Source organism: Pleurodeles waltl, chromosome 6, assembly GCF_031143425.1.
Source record: "Pleurodeles waltl isolate 20211129_DDA chromosome 6, aPleWal1.hap1.20221129, whole genome shotgun sequence".
Taxonomy (NCBI): domain Eukaryota; kingdom Metazoa; phylum Chordata; class Amphibia; order Caudata; family Salamandridae; genus Pleurodeles; species Pleurodeles waltl.
The window spans coordinates 112,897,901-112,920,284 of record NC_090445.1 but is presented as its reverse complement, the minus strand read 5'-3'; the positions used below and the strand labels follow the sequence as shown (position 1 = coordinate 112,920,284).

The window sequence follows — 22,384 nt, the reverse complement described above, 5'->3', positions numbered from 1 at the left end:
TCCATTTCACCTATCAATAATGTTCCCAGTTATGTTTTGAAATTGTATTGGCTAATCTATTTGGCTGTAGTTGATAAACAGGGCTTCCAACTTAGTGACGTTAATCTTGTATCCCAATATTTTTAAACTATTGATTAATGATGTCAGACAACTGGTATTATGTTTTACTCTTTTGTATATGAAAATGGGCCATATAGTCAGCACACGTTCTTATTTTCATAGTTCTGGGCACCTACATGGATCCCCTGATTGACTCCTCTTATAGACTAATGTAATGAGACAGTCATTCAATAAAAAGCACATAGCAAAGATGTGGGAATGTGCCTCTTTCTGACATGGTTACACCCCCTCCCCCACACTTTTTGCATGGTATCTGATGTAATTTCGACTGAAAGTGCACTGGGTTCCTGCTAGCTATGTCCCCAGTGCCAGATCACTTTCCCAAAACTACACAGTTTGGCAAAACCTTTAGCACCCCCACTAGTAAATAGTACCCCTGGTACCTAGGGCCTTGGGTACTAAAGAGGGTCCCTAAGGGCTGCAGCACGAATTGTGTCACCCTAAGGGACCCCTTCACAAGGACATGACAGGCTGCTTTGCAGACTGCGTGTCTTGGTGCAGTCAAAAGTGAAAACACGACTTGGCACGCAGCATGTGGCTTTGTCCCCTAACACTGCATGCAATATATGTAAGTCACTCCTCTCTTTGCCAACAGCAAGTCGTGAACCCAGTCAACTGCGAAAGAGATAACTAACCTCAATGGGAAAGAACCAGGCAAAGGTGTCCCCCTCCTGGAATGAGTTCAGTCTGTCCCCGGTCGTCAAGCTCACCTCTTATATACCTTAAACAAGTTGGAGAGGAGAATTCTAGACAATCCCTCCCCCTCTACGGCGAGTTGTTGTTCAGCTGTTGGCCATAGCAGGTCAGTGTTGAAACGAACATGCAAGGGGTTGGCCAAGTCTCACGGTGATTTTCCAAGACCGAGCTGTTTCCTGCCTTACCGTAAACATTCTTAGCTTTGTACATCTTACCAGTTGTGCTCTTCACTCCCCCATGTTATGTATTCATTCTTCAGTGAGAAAGAGCGAAAACATTGCACAAACTGTGCGCGGAAAAACACCTGACAGTGTGTGAAGCTAAGCACAAAACGGAGTCAGTGGTCAAGATGGAGTCAGGGATAAATTACAGATAGCATCACAAAGCCCAAGACTGCTTGATAACACTGCCCTAAATAGAGCACTTTGGGATTACATAGCAAGCCCTCTCCACTAACGGTATTCACATACTACATAAAGGGCCAGCTTCCTACAGAAGTCAACAATCATTCTTGCTGGGTGCTCCTTTCTGTTGGAATCTCACCAACCGATTCCTCATTAATCATGATTTCTGCCTTTGATTGCTGGTATAGGGGCCTTTATGAACTTGTTAAACTGTGTAGGATAGGTCACAGGCTCTAAGACCTCTCCCAAAAAATCCCAATTCACCAGGTCAAATATTTTTGGGGCATCCAAGACCAAACGGTTGAAAGAAGTTGGAGGCATTTCGCTAAATAAGTTGTCTCCCAAAGATAATCATTAGTGAAGGCTAATAACTGACCCGGAGTGTATTTGGGTTGATTGTGGTTTACAATATTCCTTACCATACCAGGCAATCTTAAAGGATCTTCATTGGGATTTTATAATCAAGATTTAATAGAACTACACATCTGAATAAGCCTCAACTCTCGGGTTCTTTCTTACTCCCAGGTTTTAAAAGCTTAATGAAATTTCCTTCTTCAAAACACTGAAGTATATCAGTCCCCAGCAGTACATCATTAAACCATAAAAGCACTAGGAGTTTCAACCCCTAACCAGAATATTTATGTTGTTGCTATTTAGGGCGCATAATACAAAACTCCTGGGCTGTTTTATGCTGAGATTCTTTTTCATACAGGTCCTAAGATTCTGATATTTGTTTCTCATTTCCAGTGACAGCAAAGGTCCTATAAAATAGGATCTAAAGACATCTTCCCCAGCTGTACTAATATTGGCTGTCTTTAGGTTGAACATGAAAGATTTTCTAATATGATTTTCATAGTGACAAAACAATCTTGAAAAATAACACCTCAGCCTTCTAAATTTGCCTTTTCAGGTTCCTCCTACCACACTTGGAAAGGCAATAAAAAAGTGTATATAAAAGGAAGTAGATAACAGTTGTGTTTGAGGGTCAGTGTCTTGCAGTCAAAGGCGACATTCAACAATTAATATTGCGTCACCATATCATCAGGGAGTGACAGTGGCATAGCAAAATGTGGCCTCCTTTGCAAACATTACATGGGAATTTTATTTTATGAACATTGAAAAGGGGATGCATTTTATCTTTCTGTGGTGTTCGTTACAGAACTTTAAGAGTATATAATACTTTGTTTTGAGTTTATTTTGTGTCTGATAACCTCCATGAATGAGCTCTGCTTTCACATTCACCTCAATTTACATTAACAGTGAGCATGAAGTGTATGGTGAAAACATTTTTGTATTTATAAATAGCACTCTGTAGAATGTTTCTTAAAATATATTGGCAAGGCATTACAGTTGCAGTATTATTCTGCATAAGGGAAAAAATGTGCTTGCCGATTAATATTTTTGGACTTAAAGGCTGCCACACTTGAGATTCCTTGCCCAAATAAAAAGGCTGTGTAGGAGCTGGACCTCTCCTCTTGCCCAGAGATGCTGTGACAAAAACTATCTGCACTGGTAAATTGTCCATACTAATTAAGGGCTCATCTTTGGTGGATCTGTGTTTGTTAGAGTGAAGTCTATTACATTTAAGTAGCAACTTCTTAACCCAAGATCTCTCCATTGTCAATACTGGTTACGTTAAAGCAGGAGTCACTCTTGCAGTAACACCTGACGATACTAAGCCTGCATGATCTTTGACATCACAGAATTTGCCTGGTGAATCAGAATCTGTTTGTGTTAACATTTTTCAGTGCCCCAAGAGTGGACCCGTGTACGTCCTTCTTAAGTTTTAGCTGTAAGAGTCACCTATCTGCAACTTCACTTGTCTGAGTAAGAGCAAGCATTTGTTGAGGACCTGAATAAGGCAAATCATATTTTGTCTCAGTTAATTCTGACAGTGCATGAAGAGGCTGATCCAACTTATTAAATTTAATGAAAGCATCATACATTTGTTTTGCCAAATCTTTTCTTTGGTTCACCAGTTTTGTTATTGTGTCTTCCTTACTGTTTTCAGTAGAGTAGATATTAAATCTGGCAAAAACAACAGTTGTCAAAAAGCACTGAGGGAGTAATCTGCATTCTCTGTATTGTGGTATACTTTTGAAAGCCAGGGTTCTGAGGACCTGAATAGTCAAATAAATTGGCAGTCCTTGACACAAATTAGGTTGAATAATCTGCTTAAAATATGGAAGAATATTCACATTATAAAAAAAGAATAGCTTAGATAAAGAGCCTCATCATCCTGCTGAATTCAGCAGTCAGCGTTTAAGCCTCATTTTTATGTTGGTACCATATGACTCATCTGATGGTATTGAGTGGGCTCATCGATTGATTTAACTACTTTTCTGAACCTAAAATAACGTTGATTGATACAGAGGTAGAAAGTACCAAAGATGGAAGAACATCTTTTGGAACTGGAGAAAGCACCTTTGAACTTGTTCAGACCTAGGTTGACCTTTTTTATATTTGTGTTTGCAGTGAGATATGACTCACTTTCTGCTACTTGTCTGTGAACTAGGTTTATATTTTTAGTTGAGCTTGGCAGCAATGTCTGCAAGACTTGTTGTATTCAATGTGGGCTTTTAACCATGCCCACTCTTGCCATTCGTTCTTTGTTGTGCTTGTGTTATATGCTTCCTTTTTATTGGTCATTTTGCTAAATGTCCCTCCTTTTGCATGCTAAGTTCCCGCCCAGGGGATTTCGCTAAGAGAACATTTTTGTTGGCCATCACACTATGTCACGCTTCCTCCATCTACAGCGTATGATGGTCCCTCCTCCCGTTTGGTTTCGGTTTTCCTTTTAATCCCAGCTGCGATCCTCTCAACGCCATGCTTGATGTTCAAATGTATATTTTTTTAATTGCTTCTGAACGCTCACTGGTAAGACCTCTCTATAGCTAGACGAGTCAGGTCACTGGTAGGACCTCTCTAGACAAACCGGGTTACAGGTAAAACTTCTCTATTACTGCCTCCAGCATCCCTGGCTTCTGTTGACATCATGTATCTGGTGCGCAAGGCCGCTGTATCCGCAGCTGAAATATAAGGAGATGTGTCCAACTGCATTTAATGCGCACTTTATTAACACAGGGGGAATAATAATGTATGCGCCATCAAGAAAGGTAATATATGCAAAAAGTCTGATTAATCTGCAGAAATTCCAGCGCACCGCATTCCCCTTCCGCTTATATTACATGTGACTTTAATAACTCCGGCCTGACTAATATGTTTTCTTGAACCGAAACAACATAAATAAATACTGCCTGGGAGCCTAGCTTCCTGTTGTTCCATTACATTCTCACAACCCCCCCCCCCCCCCAGTGCCTCGAGACCCTCACAGGTGGTAGTGCGCTCTACAAATACACTGATTGATTGATTACATACATGAATATTTGAAAACATTTTACATTTTAGAATATTGTATCGTGGAGCTTTAGTGACAGCATTTATAGTGTGAAAACAGGCATTTGGGTCCGCTCATTACATGACCAGAGCGCACGTATAGCCTACTCCAGTTGGGGCAGAACTCACCGCAGTAACTATCCTGTCAAAATCCATAGCACACAGGTTAGCGTCCAACATCACTGCTACTGTCCACATAGACCGGGGGAGTCCATTGCACCAACGCTACAACTTAACATTTGTGACATTTCCTTTACGAACCATTGTTTTAGGGACTTGGTTCTAATGAGTGCAGCTCTCACTAAACTGCATTGATATATTAAACAAAACCCCAGCAATTGAAATATGTTAGCCTAGTGACAATTTGGTATTGCTCAGCTAAGTTCAAGTGACCATAGACATAATTCACAGTTCTGGGGTTTTATGTGACAAACTGACGCATTCTGGGTGCTGTAGTTTTGTTTTGCTTTCATTGACCTAATTACACTAACGCTCCTGATATCAATGGATTTGTAGCACAAAAGTCCATTACTGGAAACAGTGTGCCCCTTGACATGGAGTAAGTTGGACACCATAGAGAACACGAGAAACACAGCTAATAATTTGGCGTCTGTGGCCACACAGCATGTGTGTCCTAGGACAGTCCTCGTTACAAGCTGAACATTCTTAGCTTTACTTCCTGAGACACCAATATCGAGGCATCCAACGGTTTTCACTGCCCTAGCCCTAGACTAGGCTTGCCACATTTTTGCTCTACACATAAACCATGTATTTTTATTGTTACCACGTTTGGCTCAAGTAAAATTAACCCAAGGAAACTTACAGTTAAAATTATAAATGCAAAACATAAAACAACATCAAAATTCCAAGAAAATACATTTGTCAAATTTTTAAAATCTGTTAACAATACTTTTAAGTATGATTTTAATTGCCGTCTTTTTTTAACCTTAAAAAATGTCTTAAACGATGCAGAACGTGTATAGATATACCTACTGGATTTCCAATTAATCGCTCCATAATAATTTCTTTCGAACAGTGCTGTATAAAATATTCACACCACTGGAGCATAATAGAACCCTCTGTGCTAACAATGTTTCCTCTAAGCAACCAAAGATTTATCTAGACCAAACAGCATAAGGGTCCTTATGCGCAGATGTTTCCTCTTAGCTTAAATTCCAGTTTTTCTAATTAGACCCAGACAGATGGCCGCCCTACACAGCACGTGGCTAGCCGAACTTCTGTGGAGCAGAGAGAAAAGTCTGCTCCCTCACAATTACCACCTAAAGATACTTGGCCATTAAGTACCCGAATTCACGTTAATCCATCACTTACACTACATCGACATGGGTCCACTGCCATAACTGTCCATAGCACAGCAATCATCCACTATCATTGCCTCAACACACAGATACCTTTTTGCATTCCCTGACACATCATGCTGCTAACCCTCCACTGTTACTGCCACATCACAAATATGTCCATTCAACATCCATTGTTACACAAAAGTAATTCCTCACTCCCAATATAGGTAACCTTTCAAAATCACAGTAGCCAATTACAGGTAAACTTTCAAAATCGCTGGCTCAAAAGCAGGTAATACACCACTATCAAATCTGCTTACTTGGGTTTTTTATGTTGTTTTGTTTGGCATTTGTATAGAGCACAATCTGCATTACCATGGCCCTGTAGCACTGTTGGCAGCCTGGGCATGCCTCAGCATTCGGCTCCTGGATTTTGCATCCCTGCTTAAAGTTTAGGACATCTTGCGATGACCAGTTCTGGGTATAATGCCAGTCTTTGGTTGGCCGGATCGTGTTCAGCGAGTTGTGATTTTGTGGTCCAAGAGCCCTACCAGAGAACATTTACTCATTGCTTATCCATCCAGTATCCTTCCGTTGTTATAGTAACAGGGAACCCCCCCACATTCAGTGATACAAGTTGTTTTTAGGTTGAGCTTGGCAGCATGCATGCGCTTTCTGCAAGACATGTTGTATTTACTAAAAGGTATTTGATCCCACCTGCTGCTTCCCATAGGTTCACTCCAGGGTCGCTATTCTTTGCTGGTTGGTTGGGCCACCAGATACATTACTTCCGTTTGTAGCTGAGGAGCACTGCTCAACTACAGATGAATTCCCCTTAATTAGTGGCCATCCACTTTGATCAGGTACTACTATTTCTTCTCACCCCTCCCATTCTCCATGCCCTAGGGTTTATTCACAAGCTCACTCTCGGCTGCTTCACAGACGCTGTGATTTATCACACACCACAGTGGCCTCATGTTGTAAATTGGGGCGAGCACTTCCTATTAGTACTCATGTTTTGTTTTCATATTTAGTGTGCTTTATTATGCAGCTACCTACCGCATGGTGCAGCTTAATGTTTTACTAATCTGGACCATGCATTTCCACAGACACAGGTCCCGCTGTTCACATATAAACATGCATGTGCAGCACAGTCTTTTTCTCTGTGTCTTGGTCTAGCACATGCGCAATATGATCCTCCTTCAGTTAGCTTTTTAGTTGCCATATTTTCCTGAGCTAAGGTCAGATTGTGCCTCTCACTTTCACACTTCCTGTTGGCCATTAAGTCACGCCGGCACAGACGCAGCGCTCGCAATTCAGTAATGTGTTGGCACCGAAGCGACGACATAGGTAACGAAAAGTACATAGCTAAAAGACATTATAATTTACAATGCCAGTAGCTCTAACTCTCGCAAAGGCAAGACTTATTGCATTGCAAATGATTGTTTAAACCATGCTGTCTCCTTTCTCCCAGTGCACATTCTGTAGACAGGCTAGATTTGGACTTTTTTGGGATGTTCAATGCAGCTGCTGCAGCTACAGGAATTACAAGTATCAATGATTTGATCTGGTCCAACATCCAAAAGAAGGAACTGACGTCCTTCTTTAAGAATTTGGAAACCTGATCAACCTGAGAGCGCTGTATTCTCAGTTTTCAGTTCTGAGTCAAAAGCAGTATGCTGTAGGCCAGAGGACAGTTAATTGCAACTCTGTGACGGGTATCAGTACGGACTGCATCTCAGTCCCAAATCTATACAAACCCAGCAGTGCTTCATCTGAAGGTGAGGCTGCAGACAGGACTAACAAATAGCATGCCCATCTTCTTTACCTCTGTCATATTGAGCATTTATAAGTAGGGCAAAACAAAAGCAGTCAGAATTTTAGTGGGGGAAGAGAAAATACTGCTAGACTTGTACCCCAAGGATGAAAAACAACTAAAATCACTTCCTGTGAAAAATACTATGTAGGACCAATAACAAACCCACACTCAAAATTTGGAAACACAAACTTGAGAAGTTAAAATACAGTTCAGGAGGGCTTGGTGCTCAGCTATACAGCAGCATTATGTACTTTGGTACATTCTTGGTGGTTGTGATTTTGGCGTTGAAAAGCTACAACCTTTAAAAAGGTTTCCTGAAAATCTTCCCGGTCTGCGAAGAAGTTTTCTAAAAGAATATAATTATGGGGAGGATCCATTGCTAGAGAAGAGAGAATTACTTACCTGAAACCCTAGTTCCCGAGCATGGTTATCCGTATCATATTCACAATCTCTGGAAATTCCTTGCTGTTGGAAAATAAATTGTAACACTTTCAACCTTTTGTTAGATCATGCTTACCAAGTAGCTTTTAGTTGTCAAGTTTCAAAATAAGTACTGTGTGCTATACCAAGAACTTACAGTAGGCAAAAACTAAACCCACTGCTTCCATTAGTTGATTTTGTAGTCATTGTCATTTGCTTGCTTTTTATTGATTCCTTCCTCTGTTTCTTTTTGTCCCTCTCTGGCGCACAGCCTCTTTATTATCTTTTTGATTGGCTGATTTTAATCGTTCCACTTTTTTTAGGTAACTACTTGTTTCTCTTTATTTAAGCACTCCACGAGAATGTCTGTCTTTTCTATCTCTCTCTCTCTCTCTTGTGTGCTTGTCCCCTTCCAAAGACTCATTCCTGCATTCTAGCTTTCTTTCTTGTGCACTTCTGTCGCTTGCCCACACCCGTGTTGCTCTCACCCTAGTGTGCTGCTTTTCCTCTCTTTCCCCACCTGACAGTTTTATGCCCATCTACTCCTCATTGCTTCCCCCTCCTGACCCACCATTGCTTCCCATCCTTGTGAGTTGTGTTTTTTTGGAGCACCACAATTGGTGCTTCGCTACGTTAAAAGCACCTGCACGCACTTAAAATTATGTTTTTTGCCCATTGTGAGTGGGGTGCCTACTTTATCGTAAAGGAGATGCACATGCCAACAATATGATGTAACTAGTCACTGCAGTCGCATCAACTTAATTTTTTAAAACCTTTTTTTGTCCTTGCTACATAGTATTGGCGAAAAGCATTAGCGTAATGAATAAGTCCAGAATGTGTGACAGATTGATTCTGCCAGTGCTTGTTTAAATGAATTGCTGCTTCGATGGAGCTCGTTCTCATTCAGAAATTTTGAGCTCTGCTTCAAGGGAAGATTGCAGAAAGGCTCCAAAACATGTGAACCACGTCCTCAGATTTTTTTGCAAATGCATTATGGTACCCAGCCTTAGAAAACTTAAGCAGAGCAATTGTCTAGTAAATCTGAGGTGCATGACAAAAGTGTATTTTGAAATTGAGAAAACTCGCAATAGAGTGCACTTTCTCAGTTACATATCTCCATGTCTTGGATCACATCCTTATTTCTGTAGTCTGGTTTTAGTTGGACACAACACAAACCAGACAGTTCTGTGCAGAGGGAGTCATGTTTTAGATGTTCCTGTTAAAATAAAAGTAGAATGCTCCTTAAAACTAGATACATCCTATATACATAATCTTTATAGAATTGTGATCATTGTCCAGAATAGTGTGGTATGGCATTGACACATTGCGAGGCAGACACTGTACCTGTGTAAACTGTACTATTAAAGTTACAAATAAATAATTTGTATATTTTTTTAAAATAAAACACAGTATTGTATTTTTTTTATTTAAATTGAAAACATGGCATATACAGCCAACCAGCCATGCTTCATTGGCGCACAGTTCAAATCAATACGGGGTTTCAGATTACTCAGTTATTCCCATGTCATTTTCTTTAAGGTCCCAATACCACCCCTTGAAGTGGACCAGTGGGGGTGTTCAAGTTCAATTCCTCTATAGTTGCACTAGTCCCTACAGATTTTAAAAAGCTTCTGAGGACTTACCCTTTCTCTGAGTCATAGTGTTCTGAACCCTGGCGCTACACCTCCAGGGATGGAGAGTCCAGATTTGTCTGGTTGGTAGCAATATCTTGCTTGGCAACTGGCAACCCTACTCCCCGGAGGGCTAACATACTGATTTGAGTCATTGTGAATTGTTATGTGAAGTAGTGCCAAGCCTGAATCTTCTGGCAATCCCCCCCCCCCCAATACATTCTCAAGAGTGCAGTAAATCCACTCGCAGAAGGGCCATGCTGTAACGCATGGCCAGACTGTGTGAAGAAATGCTCCTGTCTGGGTTCTTCATCTAAGACATTCAGGATCGGGTCACATCGCTAAAGCTTAGACCAGGTGAAGGTGAAGTTGATTTAGTGCAGATACTGTTCTGGAATCAAATGAAGGCTGTGGTGGATCCACTTGGGACATTCTGGTCTCCCTCCAGTCATGATCACTAGTTCACCCAATCCCCTTCTCACGTTTATTTCATTTTGTCAAAGTAGTCCAGGTGTTGATCTCCAGGGTTAATCTGCATTCTTCAGTTTCCCCTTTAGTAGTTTGGCTTCCAGCAGACTGAAATTTGGAAGTTCTTTTAGTGTTGCAATACACAGAGTCAATACATCCCACAGTTGGAGATACTGGAAAAACAGATTTTTATGTAGTTTATATTCCTCCTTAATATCTCCAAACGATCAAAGAGAGAGTCTTACGTCTAAGTAGCCTAAACATTTTACAGGGGCATCTCAAATGAAAAGTTTAGGCGCAGCAGGGCCGTCATTTTAATCATGGCCAGCCTACCCAGCAGGTCAGGGGATGAGGATCACAAAATGCCACCTCACTTTCCAGTTTGTCAATCCTTGCCATGTCCTTGTTCTAATGTGATGTAGATTCCCGAGATATCAAAATCTATCTGTTGAGATTGTGAGCCCAATGTTCCTGCTTAGATCTTGGTGAGAAGTACCCATCGAGTAGTTCACTAATGTAGCTAGATTAATCACCAAACCACTATGATTTCCGAGAATACAAAGAATTTGTAAGTATTTTTAAAGCTCTCGGGCTCAACCACTCTCAGTTCTTCAGAAATATAAGCATATTGTCACCATATAGAGATGTTTTGTACACTATACCCAGAGCCTACTCTACTCAAAGCCTCTAAGAACCCCTTCCCTAAGATTAATGTTTTTGACATTGTTTCTTCCTCCATTTGGATTTTTCTTTGCTTACTCTACTCTTGTGTTGCAGTTAAGTAATGACTCAGAAAATGCACATGTTCATATCTAAGCTAAAATTACATCTGCCACCAGTGCATGTTTTATGCCTTCAGTTGCCCAAATATCACAGGCTTTTGAAAGTGTTATCTGTAATTTAAAATACTACTTGTAGAGTTTTACCTTGCACTTAACAATTGTAATGCTTTTGATATGTTTGTGGTCAACATGATGGGCTTGTCCTCCAGGAACATCATTTTGTGACAGTATGATGGTTTAATGCATTAAAGCAGTCTCTCTTCTTTAGGTCTGATTTTGAATGACTTTACTTTTTTTTTTAATAACCAAGGTCCTAACTAGTTTATTCTCTGCTTGCAGCTATCAACCATGATTCTATGAGCATCAGCAAAAGCCCTTCCTGTAAGAACAGCTTCCGGACAGAGAACTCCCTCTCTGCTTCTTCTGAGGTACTTTGCTGGAACACAGCAGACAACACACATTCTTTCAAATGAACACTACAGACAAGAGTGTTCCTGCTCACTAACCTACCATAGAAACTGAGTAAAATGGGTATAGCCCTTTACTCACCAAGAGGCTCCCCCGTTATATAGTAAATAAATACAACATGCCAAGACAATCAGGAGGTTTAAGGTGAAGGTGCAAAAGATATACATAGCGGAAGAAGAGGTGAATGTCTAGAAGTGTCTAATTTAATTTTTATGCTGGTATGTAGACATCTGCTTGAGCTGCAGTCATTATCTGAAAAAGAGAAATAATTGTGTTTTTACTGTACCTCTTGTACGATTGAAAGTAGGATAGAGAATTTCTACAGGGAAACACTATATACCAAGTTTGTGGTGCAAATGTCGCCAGGTCTGCTGATCGAATTGTGATGCAGTTCATACATGCTCCACCTCTGTGAACAAGTGCAGAGCTTCGTATTTTACGTAAGTGAGCAGACGTGTAAAATTGGTCATCTTGTCCTGAAAAGATAAAATATACCTTCCTAATAGCATAATGCAGTTTGATTATTTCTTTGCTGAAGTACTGCTAGCCAAGATTTATTTACAGGAGATTGATTTGTTTAAATACAGGTTCTTGCAAGGAACTTCATATTTAACGCAGACTGAAAGGTAGCTATTCACCCCTACTGACACACTGCTGTTATTGTGCCCATCTTCAAGAGGGGTGACCCTACTTCTTGTGGGTGTTATCGTTGTAGGAAGCTGGCCTGGTGTGCGGTGGACACCTATGGTGTTTGAATCTTATACCAGGTCCAGGCAACCCCTTTCAGTGAGTGAAACAGAGTCTAGGAGCTAGGGCTCTCCAGTAGTAGACTTATCTCGGAGGAGTGTAAAGTACTTGCAATACCACAGCATTTACACAGTAACTTATCACACATGAAAGGAACCACACAGTGTAGCAAAAATAAAGGTACTTTAGTCCAGTAGCACTGAACTAGGTGGCACATGTACGTACCATTTTTCCTGTCGCAAACGGCCCGATTTGCAGAATCGGGCCGTTTGCGACAGGAAAAAAACATTTTGGTATGTACAGAGCCTATTTTGCGATTTGGTAATCTATTTACCGAATCGCAAAATAGGTTTGCAAGTCGCAATTAGGAAGGGGCATTCCCTTCCTAATTGTGAGTTGTAGTGTGATGTAGGATTGTTTTGTGACCGCGGGAAGGGATCCCCATGGGACCCCTTCCCCTTTGTGAATGGCAGCAAAAATATTTTTGCAGAGCAGACAGTGGTCCCACAGACCACTGCCTGCCCTGAAAAAATGAAAAGAAAACTTTTCATTTTTGATTTTGAAATGCATCTCGTTTTCCTTTAAATTTATTTAAAAGCAGTCACAGACATGTTGGTCTGCTGTCTCCAGCAGGCCACCATCCCTGTGAGGGCGGCCATTCCCAATGAGGTTGCAAATTGCGACCTACCTCATGAACATTCATGAGGAAGGTCATTTGCAAACCCATTGGGAATCGCAAACAGTCTAAAGTACACTGTTGTACATCCGTTTTTGCGATTCGCAAATTGCGAGTCGCAAAACCGGATCTTTGGAGATGGGGCCTAGATTACATATAGGTAGTCCTCCAAATGGAGGTAAGTACACACTACATATACATACACGATATGTATTAGGAATTAGCATGGAAGACAGCAAGCATTGGCAAGAGATAGTAGAAAATAGCCATGGCCCTATAGGAGGGGGCAAACCATATACTAAAATAGTGGAATGCGAAGTGAAGTCCCCCGCTTAAAGATGTGCAATAGTTAGAAGGGAACTGGGAGAACTTCGGACCCCCAAAGGTGAGTACCTAGATGACCCCCATCGACCAGGAGAGCATAGGTAAATTACCTGGTCTTCCCAGAGATTTACAAGGGGACTTGGAAAGTAAGAATGCAAGACCAGGACCAGTCCAATAGAACTCACCAGTGGATTCCGGACGAAGAGGACCTGCAAAAGAGGACAGAGTTCAGTCCAAGTGGGGCAGGAGCTACAACCCACCCTTCTGTGGATGACGATCCGGGTCACTGTTGGAAGATGAAGATCAGCTGTGGAGCCCAGGAGCTGCAGAGAGGTCCTTGGAGTCGTGCAAAAGATGTCCCAAGCAGGTTGCAGATGATCAGTGGTCAGGAGGACCACCGACAAGCCTTGGCAAACGCAAATCTGGGGAGAAGAGGATCTGCAGAGAAGAGGAGATCCCGCAAAGACCAGGGGACTCGACCCTTGGAGGGGAGTCATGCTGACCCTCAGCAGTCGGGAGAGTCAGCAGAAGCAGTCGCAGCCCCCACAGGCAACCCACTGGCAGCAGGCAAAGTAAGTTGGAGTACTGTGTCTCTGGAGTAGCAGAGAAGAGACTGTCATTGCAAGGATGAAGTCCTGGAGGCCGGGGCCACTTGGAGCGTGAAGATCCCTTAGAGCAGGAGTCAACAAGCACTGCCCTGGAGGAAGAGGCAAGGGCTCACCGTCTCCAAAATTGGACAGTAGGTAAAGAGGACCCAGAGGAGCCCTCCACACCAACACCTGTGTTGAAGATTCTTCCTGGAGCCGGATGGCAGAAAGTCCCAACAGCCGTACGTCGTTTCCTTAGGTGCCTGCGGATGCAGAGGAGTGACTCCTTCACTCCAAGGGCGATTCCTTCTTGCTTCTTTTGTGCAGCTGAAGTCTTGCTGACCCCAGAGGATGCACAGCCGTGAAAATGTTGCAATTGCTGGAAGGAGCCGGACAAACAACGTTGCAAGGTGGGGTCGTCTCTGGAGTTTCAGGCTTGTTTGATTCGTGTGAAGTCCAGCAGCAGTTCCGTTGGCCAGGACCAGAAGAGATTGATGCAGAGGAGTCTTGGTGGAGTCTTGCATGACAAATCTGGGGACCCACCCGCAAGGGAGTCCCTAAATAGCCCTAACAGGGGATTTGGTCCTCTGAAGGGTGGCCACCTATCAGAGGGAGCATTTGCTCCGAGGGGCAACTGCACATCTTGTTTTCGAGATGGCTGAATCAAGTGGCCACCTGGAGGAGCTCTGGGCCCTACCCGCGTGGTCGTGATGTACAGGGGAGTGGTCACTCTGCTTTCCTTTGTGTGTTTTTGTGCCAGAGCAGGTACTGGGGGGTCCCTGGACTGGTGCAAACCGGATTATGCAAGCAGGGCACCAAATGTGCCCTTCAAAGCAGCCGGTGGCGTGGGGAGGCTACCCTTCCCCAGCCTTATAACACCTATTTCCAAGGGAGAGGGTGTTGTATCACCCTCTCCCACAATAAATCTTTTGTTCTGCCTTCCCATGCTTGAACTGGTCAAGCAGCAGGAGGGCAGAAACCTGTGTGCGGGGCTGCAGCAGCGTTGGCTGACCGCAAACCCTGAAAGACTGGTAAGAGCAATACCGAGGGGGTCCTGTAAGGAGCCCCCAGAGTGCATGGATTCCAACATGTTTGATACCAAATATGTCCAGGTTCGGAGTTTCCATTATGTAGCTGCTCCACAGGTAGTGAGTGACTTGTAAATGTGAGTGAAGGTAAAATGCTTTCCCCGCACTTACAAAGTCCAGTGAATTGGAACTGGAGTTTGGAGGGGCACCTCTGCTCATGCAGGGGTGCTCACACACATGAACCTACACCCTGCCCTATGGGCTAGGAGGGCCTACCATAGGGGTGACTTACAGTGACCTGGTTCACTGACCAGCACTGAAAGGGTGCATGCACCTTTTCACACAGGCTGCAATGGCAGTGTGCATGGACTCCCCTGGGTGGCAATATACATGCTGCAGCCCTTGGGGGACCCCTGGTGTACCAATGCCCTGGGTACCTTAGTCCCATGTACTAGAGACTTACAAGGGTACACCTGTATGCTGATTGTGGGGTGTAAAGAGTATCAAGGCAACCAAATTTAGAGGAGAAAGTGCAATAACTTGGTCTTGGTTAGCAGGATCCCAGTGAAAAACAGTCTAAACACACTGACAAACAGGCAAAAAATGGGGGTAACCATGCCAAAAAGAGTGACTTTCCTACAGAGAATACACTACACTGGTGAAAAAAATAGGCGTGAGCGCAGTTTCGGGCCACCCAGTGAAGCTAAGTGGGCAACAAGGCAGGCAGGCTTCTAGCTTGGCTGGCCAAAAAAGGAAGAGCGACAACGGTGAGTCATTGGGATCCTATCGGAGAACTTACAGCAAAGAGACACACCCCAAGCTGAAACTTGCTCATTACCTGGAATGGCTGTATCAAAGTTGAACCACCGTTGACCGAGGAGACCTAGAGACCTTTGTGGGGGACCACCTGACCCCTCGCCTAGATCTGGACCGGGTTGAGCGTTGAAGGGTAAGATCACAGAGGCGGAGGTGACCACAGCCATTTCCCAGTTGAACAGTGGGAAAACCACAGGCCCTAATGGGTTCCCGGTAGAATTCTTCAAACGTGTAACATCAAAAGTCGTAAAACCTATGCTTTCTTTGATAATACGGATAGAGACGAAAGTGTTCTGTCACCTGATCTCTGGGGAGCAACAATTGTCTTAATCCATAAAGAGGGAAAAGCAGTTGATGGATGCGCCTCATATAGGCCATTCTCCCTGATTAATACCGAAACCAAGATCCTAGCGAACTGCCTGTACAAGTATTTGACACCCTGATCACTCCCGATCAATCTAGCTTCATGCCCAATCGAGCTACAAGGCATAACTTGAGGAGGCTGATGGGTACCCTGGCGCGCAGTGAACGAATGCTAGAAAGAGGTGTCCTGCTGTTCTTAAATGCAGAGAAGGCCTTTTCCTCCCTGGAATGGCCTTACATGATGGCGGTCCTCCAGAAAATGGGCTTTGGTCCACATCTCTTATCCTGGATTGGCTTACCCTATTGGGTACCGGTCACAAGAGTTCGGGTCAATGGAACTCTATCAGTTCGCTTCGGACAGGCCTGAGGCACCAGTCAGGGTTGCCCACTCTCGCACTTGCTTTTTGACACTGCTCTCGAACCATTGGCATCTTGAATTAGGGCAGAGGCACAGGTCAGGGGCCTGCGATGGGACTTGGGACTGGAAGGATGTTATCTTCCTATATGCTGATGAAATCCTCCTCTACCTTGCAACCCCCACTTTCGCTGTAGAGAATTTAAGAGATACTGATAGTGTTTGGGCTCTATGCGTGGTTTTGAATAAACTGGTATAAATCAGTGGCCTTCTCACTGGATGTAGCAACTCAGCCAGCAGTAAGAGACAGCCCCTTTCATTGGGTGACACATGGGTTCCGATATCTGGGGATATATGTCATGCCCAACCAAGAAATATTTATGCAAGAAAATTTGGAAAAGATTTAAAGAGCTTATCGCAATGATGTGGACAGATGGAGACAACTACCTCTTTCTCTCCTAGCCCAAGCAGCCCTATATAAAATGATTTAGCTACCTAAATTCTTATATGTACTACAGAACACTCCATACCCGATCCTGGATGCTTTCTTTCGCAAAGTGGACAGTGTGACACAAGTGTTGCGCTGGGATTGGGGGAGGGTGGACAGGGGGGGGTGGGCCTCCCAGAATTGCCTTCTCCCTACTGACAACATGGCAGACAGAGGGAGGCATTGCTTTCTGAACCTCCTACTCTACTACTGGGCCTCACAACTTCTGACCGTAAACGACTGGGCCTTTTTGTCGCAGCAGTAGCCCTCACTAAATGCGGATCGCTGCACTATGACCCCAGAGAGATGCCAGTACCAAATATATGGAGGGAGAGGGCTTCCCCCTCCTTTACAGCCCTGACACTGATAGACAGTAACAACCATATGGAATAGGGTGACACGGACATTAGGATGGTAGGGTAGGGTGACATTGCGGACCCCACCCTAAGACTCGGACTTACTTCACAGCCTAAGAGATATCGAGAGCCATCGGAAAAGGGATCTGTTGGGAATTTCCCAACTAGGGGATGTCTGGAGGGAGGGAGAAATAATGTATTTTGAAGAAATGCAAGTGAAATATGACTTATCCTGAAGCAAATTTCTCCAATACCAACAAATGAGGTTGTTACAAAGTGCGAAGCATTACAGCGTGTGATTAAGGTAGAGTCCCCATTGGGAACATAGGGCGCTGGATACCCCATTGATGAATTGCGCAGTGTCATGTATCTACTCCACATTATTGCAAAAGAGTCTTCCCTCAAGTGGGAGGGGGATATGGTCAGACTAGAGAACGATGACTGGACTCACGCATGCAGGTACCCTAGAGTCGAAGTGACCCAAGTGGGTTTCCGACGATCCATTAAAAAATATTACATAGGGCCAGCGGTTAATTTGTAAATAAAAATGTGCCAGTGCTCAAAACTCTGCTCTGAAACAAGCGGCTGCTGCATTTAAATGTGTGAGCACAGAATACTGATGCAGCTTAATCCTAAAGCCAGCTCGGGCCTCTTTAATCCATTTACATCCACTCCCTGCCCCTTTAGCTTACTCTTGCAGCTTTCGGATTTCTCCCTTTCGGATGCTTTTCTGTCTTGCTTTCCTCCGTCTTTCCCAAAGATATAAGTGCCGGTGCCCCCACCGGCTCAAATTAAGCACTGCATAGGGCGTATAACTGGATTCGCCTGTTTTGGATGGGTCAGGCACTGGATGACTGATGTCACAGGGAATGCCATATGAGAGAAACCCTGGTCCGCACACTGTGGGACTGCCCAAAGCTGGTAACCTACTGGGAAAGTGTGGGTGAACGAATATCGGAGATCTTGGGCGAGGAGGTGAAGCTTATGCCACAATTGGTCAAACAGGGAATATGGAGCGATCAAACAAGGGGCCGATACACCTTACTCTTTGGTAACCTGGCTTTGATGGTAGCCCGTAGAGACATATTGAAATGTTGCGGAGCGCCCACTCCACCACACTGTGGAAATAAGAGAAGGGTTTGAACCGGTGCATAGAAGCTCAAAATCTGGTAAAAGGATTCCTTTGTAAATTTGAAAAAAACTGGGGCCCATAGATAGCTTGGAGGGAAGAGGCAGGGTGGTAAAGGAGGAAGAGGTTTACCCAGATAGGGGAAGGATTGGATACCCCCTAAAATGCGAAGGAGACAGAGTCTCGGGGTCTGACACCAGGGGAGGAACATTGGCCCTCATTACAAACCCTGGCGGTCAAAGACCGCCAGGGCTGTTTCGTCGAAAGCACCGCCGACAGGCTGGCGGTGCTTCCCATGGAATTACTACCGCAGCAGAAGCGTCGCGGTCGCACCGCCGGCACCAGAGGTTTCCCGCCACTTTGGTCCCGGCGGTTGTAATCCCCGCTGCCCAGGGGATTACGAGTCCCCCTTCCGCCATGAAAAGGCTGACGGAAAGGGGAGTCGCGGGCCCCCTGCCACGGCAGACAGTGAAAAGCGCGACGGGTGCAACTGCATGAGGGCCATTGTCTGAAACACCGACGCCCAGCCTTGACCCGACCCACAAGCTGGAAATTGTTGTTGTAATAAATGTGTACTTGACCTACATGCCCTTGAACGGTGGGGGAGTTTTACAATGTTTAAATCTTTTTCAAAATAAATTGAGATAAAAACAAACAATATTTGAGCACTCAAATGACTGAACCCTGGTATTATTACTCAAGTAGCCAGTCCCTACTCTAAATGTTTTTCCAATCAGATGACTTATGTTTTTTCACTGAGGTGTTCACAAATAAACACACCACTTGAGAACTTGTAGCTATTAACCCAAGTCCACTCCCCTGTACCTACAGAATGCAATTGCGCTGTATATAACTTTAAGTTTTGTAACTTTCTGCTCCTTGAAATACTCAAAGTCAGCTAGTGGTCCCTGCCCCTGTCTGGTTAGTGAAAGAGCAATCTGACATGCTCTGCCTATTAATGACCAGGGTTACCTGCCATGATTATCAACACTTCTCTTACGTCTGTACCAGTACCTGTAGCCTTCAGAGAGGTAATATTTTGGAAACTATTAAACTGTCAATTATTAATAAGCCTCTAGTCTTTAATGTACTTAAGACAGTGTTATGTCAGCAACTACAAGAGCAATTGGATACCAAATCTTATCACTGCGAGGCCAGTATACAACCCCACCATGTCATCAAGACTCACTTAATACATGCCTGTTGGTTATTGCTAAAACAAAATTACATGCCTGTGAACCTTTGCTGTGCTCCCATTTTGAAAATAATATGGCTTCTAATTTGCGTTATGTGATCATCTTCAGAAAACAGGCTTCTTTTTAATTCTAGAGTGTTTTTCGGTCTCTGGCTTGAAGGCATGTAAAGTCTGTTCCCACCATACTGGCACTTACTAATGCTACGGTTCTCAGAAATGTATCACGGGTTATGAGAATGTATATGCAGTCTACATTCAGCGCAGAGCTTAAACATGGGAAGCATCACGTTAGCTCAGAGGCAAAGGTCAGAAACTATTGAGCTTTACTGAATAGTAAAGTATTTATGCTTGAAAAAAGGTTCACAAATAATTCTGAGTGTTCTTGGGATCTTCTCAGGACGGGTAGAAAATAGACACTGGACTGGAGCAAGGTTTAAAGCCAACTGCAGGACTTGAAGACTTTAAATGTATAGCAGCACAATCCTCAATAAAGCTGCTGCCCCAGTACTTCAGTTATCGTGTAACTAAAAAAAAGACAGATTTTATTTTGTAAAATATCAAGTTGAAATGTTATCCACAATAATATGCTAAGTGTTTTGAATTATGATGAATACCCTACGATGATGTACTTGTGTATTGCTTCCAACCTCGGGAAGTGACAGGTAAGCTGGTAGGAGAAAAGAAGCAGCAGGTTCAGGTATGTTCAGGAAGGACATGGTGTACTGCAGCTGGGTTTCAACATTTGATTTCATACTGGGGATTTCATATTCACCATTTGAAACCCAGGGTGGATTTTTAGTCCCGTTCTAGGATTCCGAATGGAGGTATAGGTAAGAAGCCCTTGGCTGCGAGTAGTTGATAACAAAATGTAAATTTATATGGTTACTGTTCCCTGTTGCCCTGAGATGCTGTTGTTAACACTAACTGGTGTTTACCTTTATTGTGATCTAATGATTTTTGGTTTTGCTTTCCAGGATCCACCATCCGGTTGCCCAAGTAGAAGTAGCTCCTCTCTCTCGTTCCACAGCACCCCTCCTCCTGTGTCACTTTCTCAGCAAACACCTGGCTCTCATCCCCTGGGGATTCAGCAGCAACTGGTCAACGGACTAGCAAGAGCATCAGGAAGTGGAATTGGAGGAGGGGCCACTTCCAGCCACAGTCTTTCCTCCATTCCCATAGTAGGAAGCATACTTGGAAGTCTGGCAGGAACCCAGCACCAGGTCTCAATGAATGGCATTCTGGGGGCACTGAATGGAGAGATGCAGGCAGGAGCTGCCCTCTCTCAGTCCCAGTCTCCTCTTGGGCAGTCCAGCGCACCATTGACGCTTCAGTTACCATCCGCTCTCAACACGTAAGTCTCAAATCATTACATGAATATAAGTATCTTTAAGGAGTGTTAAAACACTAAGACATACAGCCATAGGCAGAGAAGGCAGTAATGGAAAGAAGAGCTGCATGGTTTGGAGTGATCAGCCCAATGCAGTGGGAAGCACATTTTTGTTAATGTACACACTATGAACTAAGTTGTCTTGTGCTGTTTGCATTCATGTATTGCCATCATTGATATTATTTTCAATGTAGGTGCCCACTTGCTAAGATATCAGGTTAATTTCCTACTCTTTCTTGCATGTCCCTCAACTCACAGGCTTTGGTTATAACCTCTTAAACCTCTTTCGCCCTTGAGCTTACACCCAAACCTTTCCTTATGATGAGGCCCTGCTTAACAATACATTGTAATTGCTTTTGGCTTTGCTGCAAGCCCCCCATCACAACTCTATTCTCTCTTTTTGTATAATATGTTAGCAATTGGCATTCCTTCTGTAATAAGATCTGCTTTGTATTTTGCCTGCTACTCCATTATTATACCTCACATAGTGAGTGTGGGTAGGACAAATCTGGCCATGGCCCAATACCTAGTGTACTTGCTTCTGTGTAGCTTTAAATAACGTTTAAAAATGCATATACTGATATTTCCCCATTGTCAATTGTACTATATTATTCTGTGGATGATGTCAACCCAACCATGTTATATGTAGAGTACACACAGTTTTCTTTTACATCAGTCTGACACCCTTTGTCTCTGATATCACTACTGTAACAGTGAACATGAATGGCCAAAGTTGGAAAATCTTTCAGACTCTACATTCAGTTGAAATTTTGGGGCTTATTAACAAAGCCTAATCAGGCTCGCTTCTTGGAGGTGTTACCCAAACTGGCCCCTTCCCTATGCAGTACATCACACAACTATTTGATTCTAGTATAGCCACTTCCATGTTTCCTAATGGATGGAAATTTGTTATTTTCCATCTTCGATTAAATCTTTTCCAGAGTTACCTCTGTCTCTTTGCAACCGTTTTTCTTTAAAAAAAGAAAAATCAACTTTATCAGTATGCAAGCGAAATGTCAAAACCCGCCTCTCCCCCAAATAACAAATCTACAGGGTTTCGACCATCTAGAAACTGTCACATACAAATGTCTGTGACAGAGCCCCATCAGATTTGCGTATGGCCAAAATACAACTTCCAGGCTGCAGAGGGTGTGCCTTGATTGAATGCAAGGCCAAGAACGATTGGACAAAGTTATCCTGGTGGCCCTATGATTGGGCGAGGAGAATAAAGTATCCAGAACTCATATGCATGAGCATTTGCCACCACAAATAGACCCAGAAGTACAATCACAAGATCTGAGGCTCAGAGGGGTGCGAAGCGTGTGCCGAGTTCCTGCCCAAGACTTTGAAGACCAGAGATAAGCAGAGGTGGGTGTAGGAAAGTACCCTCTTTTTGGCATGGTTACCCCCACATTTTGCCTGCTGACAG

At 43.6% G+C, this 22,384-nt stretch overlaps 1 protein-coding gene across 3 annotated transcripts in view; it reads left to right on the top strand.

The window, feature by feature from the left end:
- Window positions 1-22,384, top strand: part of MLLT6 (MLLT6, PHD finger containing) — a 396,940-nt gene that overhangs the window by 317,285 nt on the left and 57,271 nt on the right. For all 3 annotated transcript variants that reach the window (XM_069237485.1, XM_069237484.1, XM_069237483.1), the window contains 2 exons: window positions 11,377-11,465; window positions 20,543-20,919. In XM_069237485.1, the coding sequence (XP_069093586.1) occupies window positions 11,377-11,465; window positions 20,543-20,919 (466 nt within the window). The remainder of the gene's footprint in view (window positions 1-11,376; window positions 11,466-20,542; window positions 20,920-22,384) is intronic.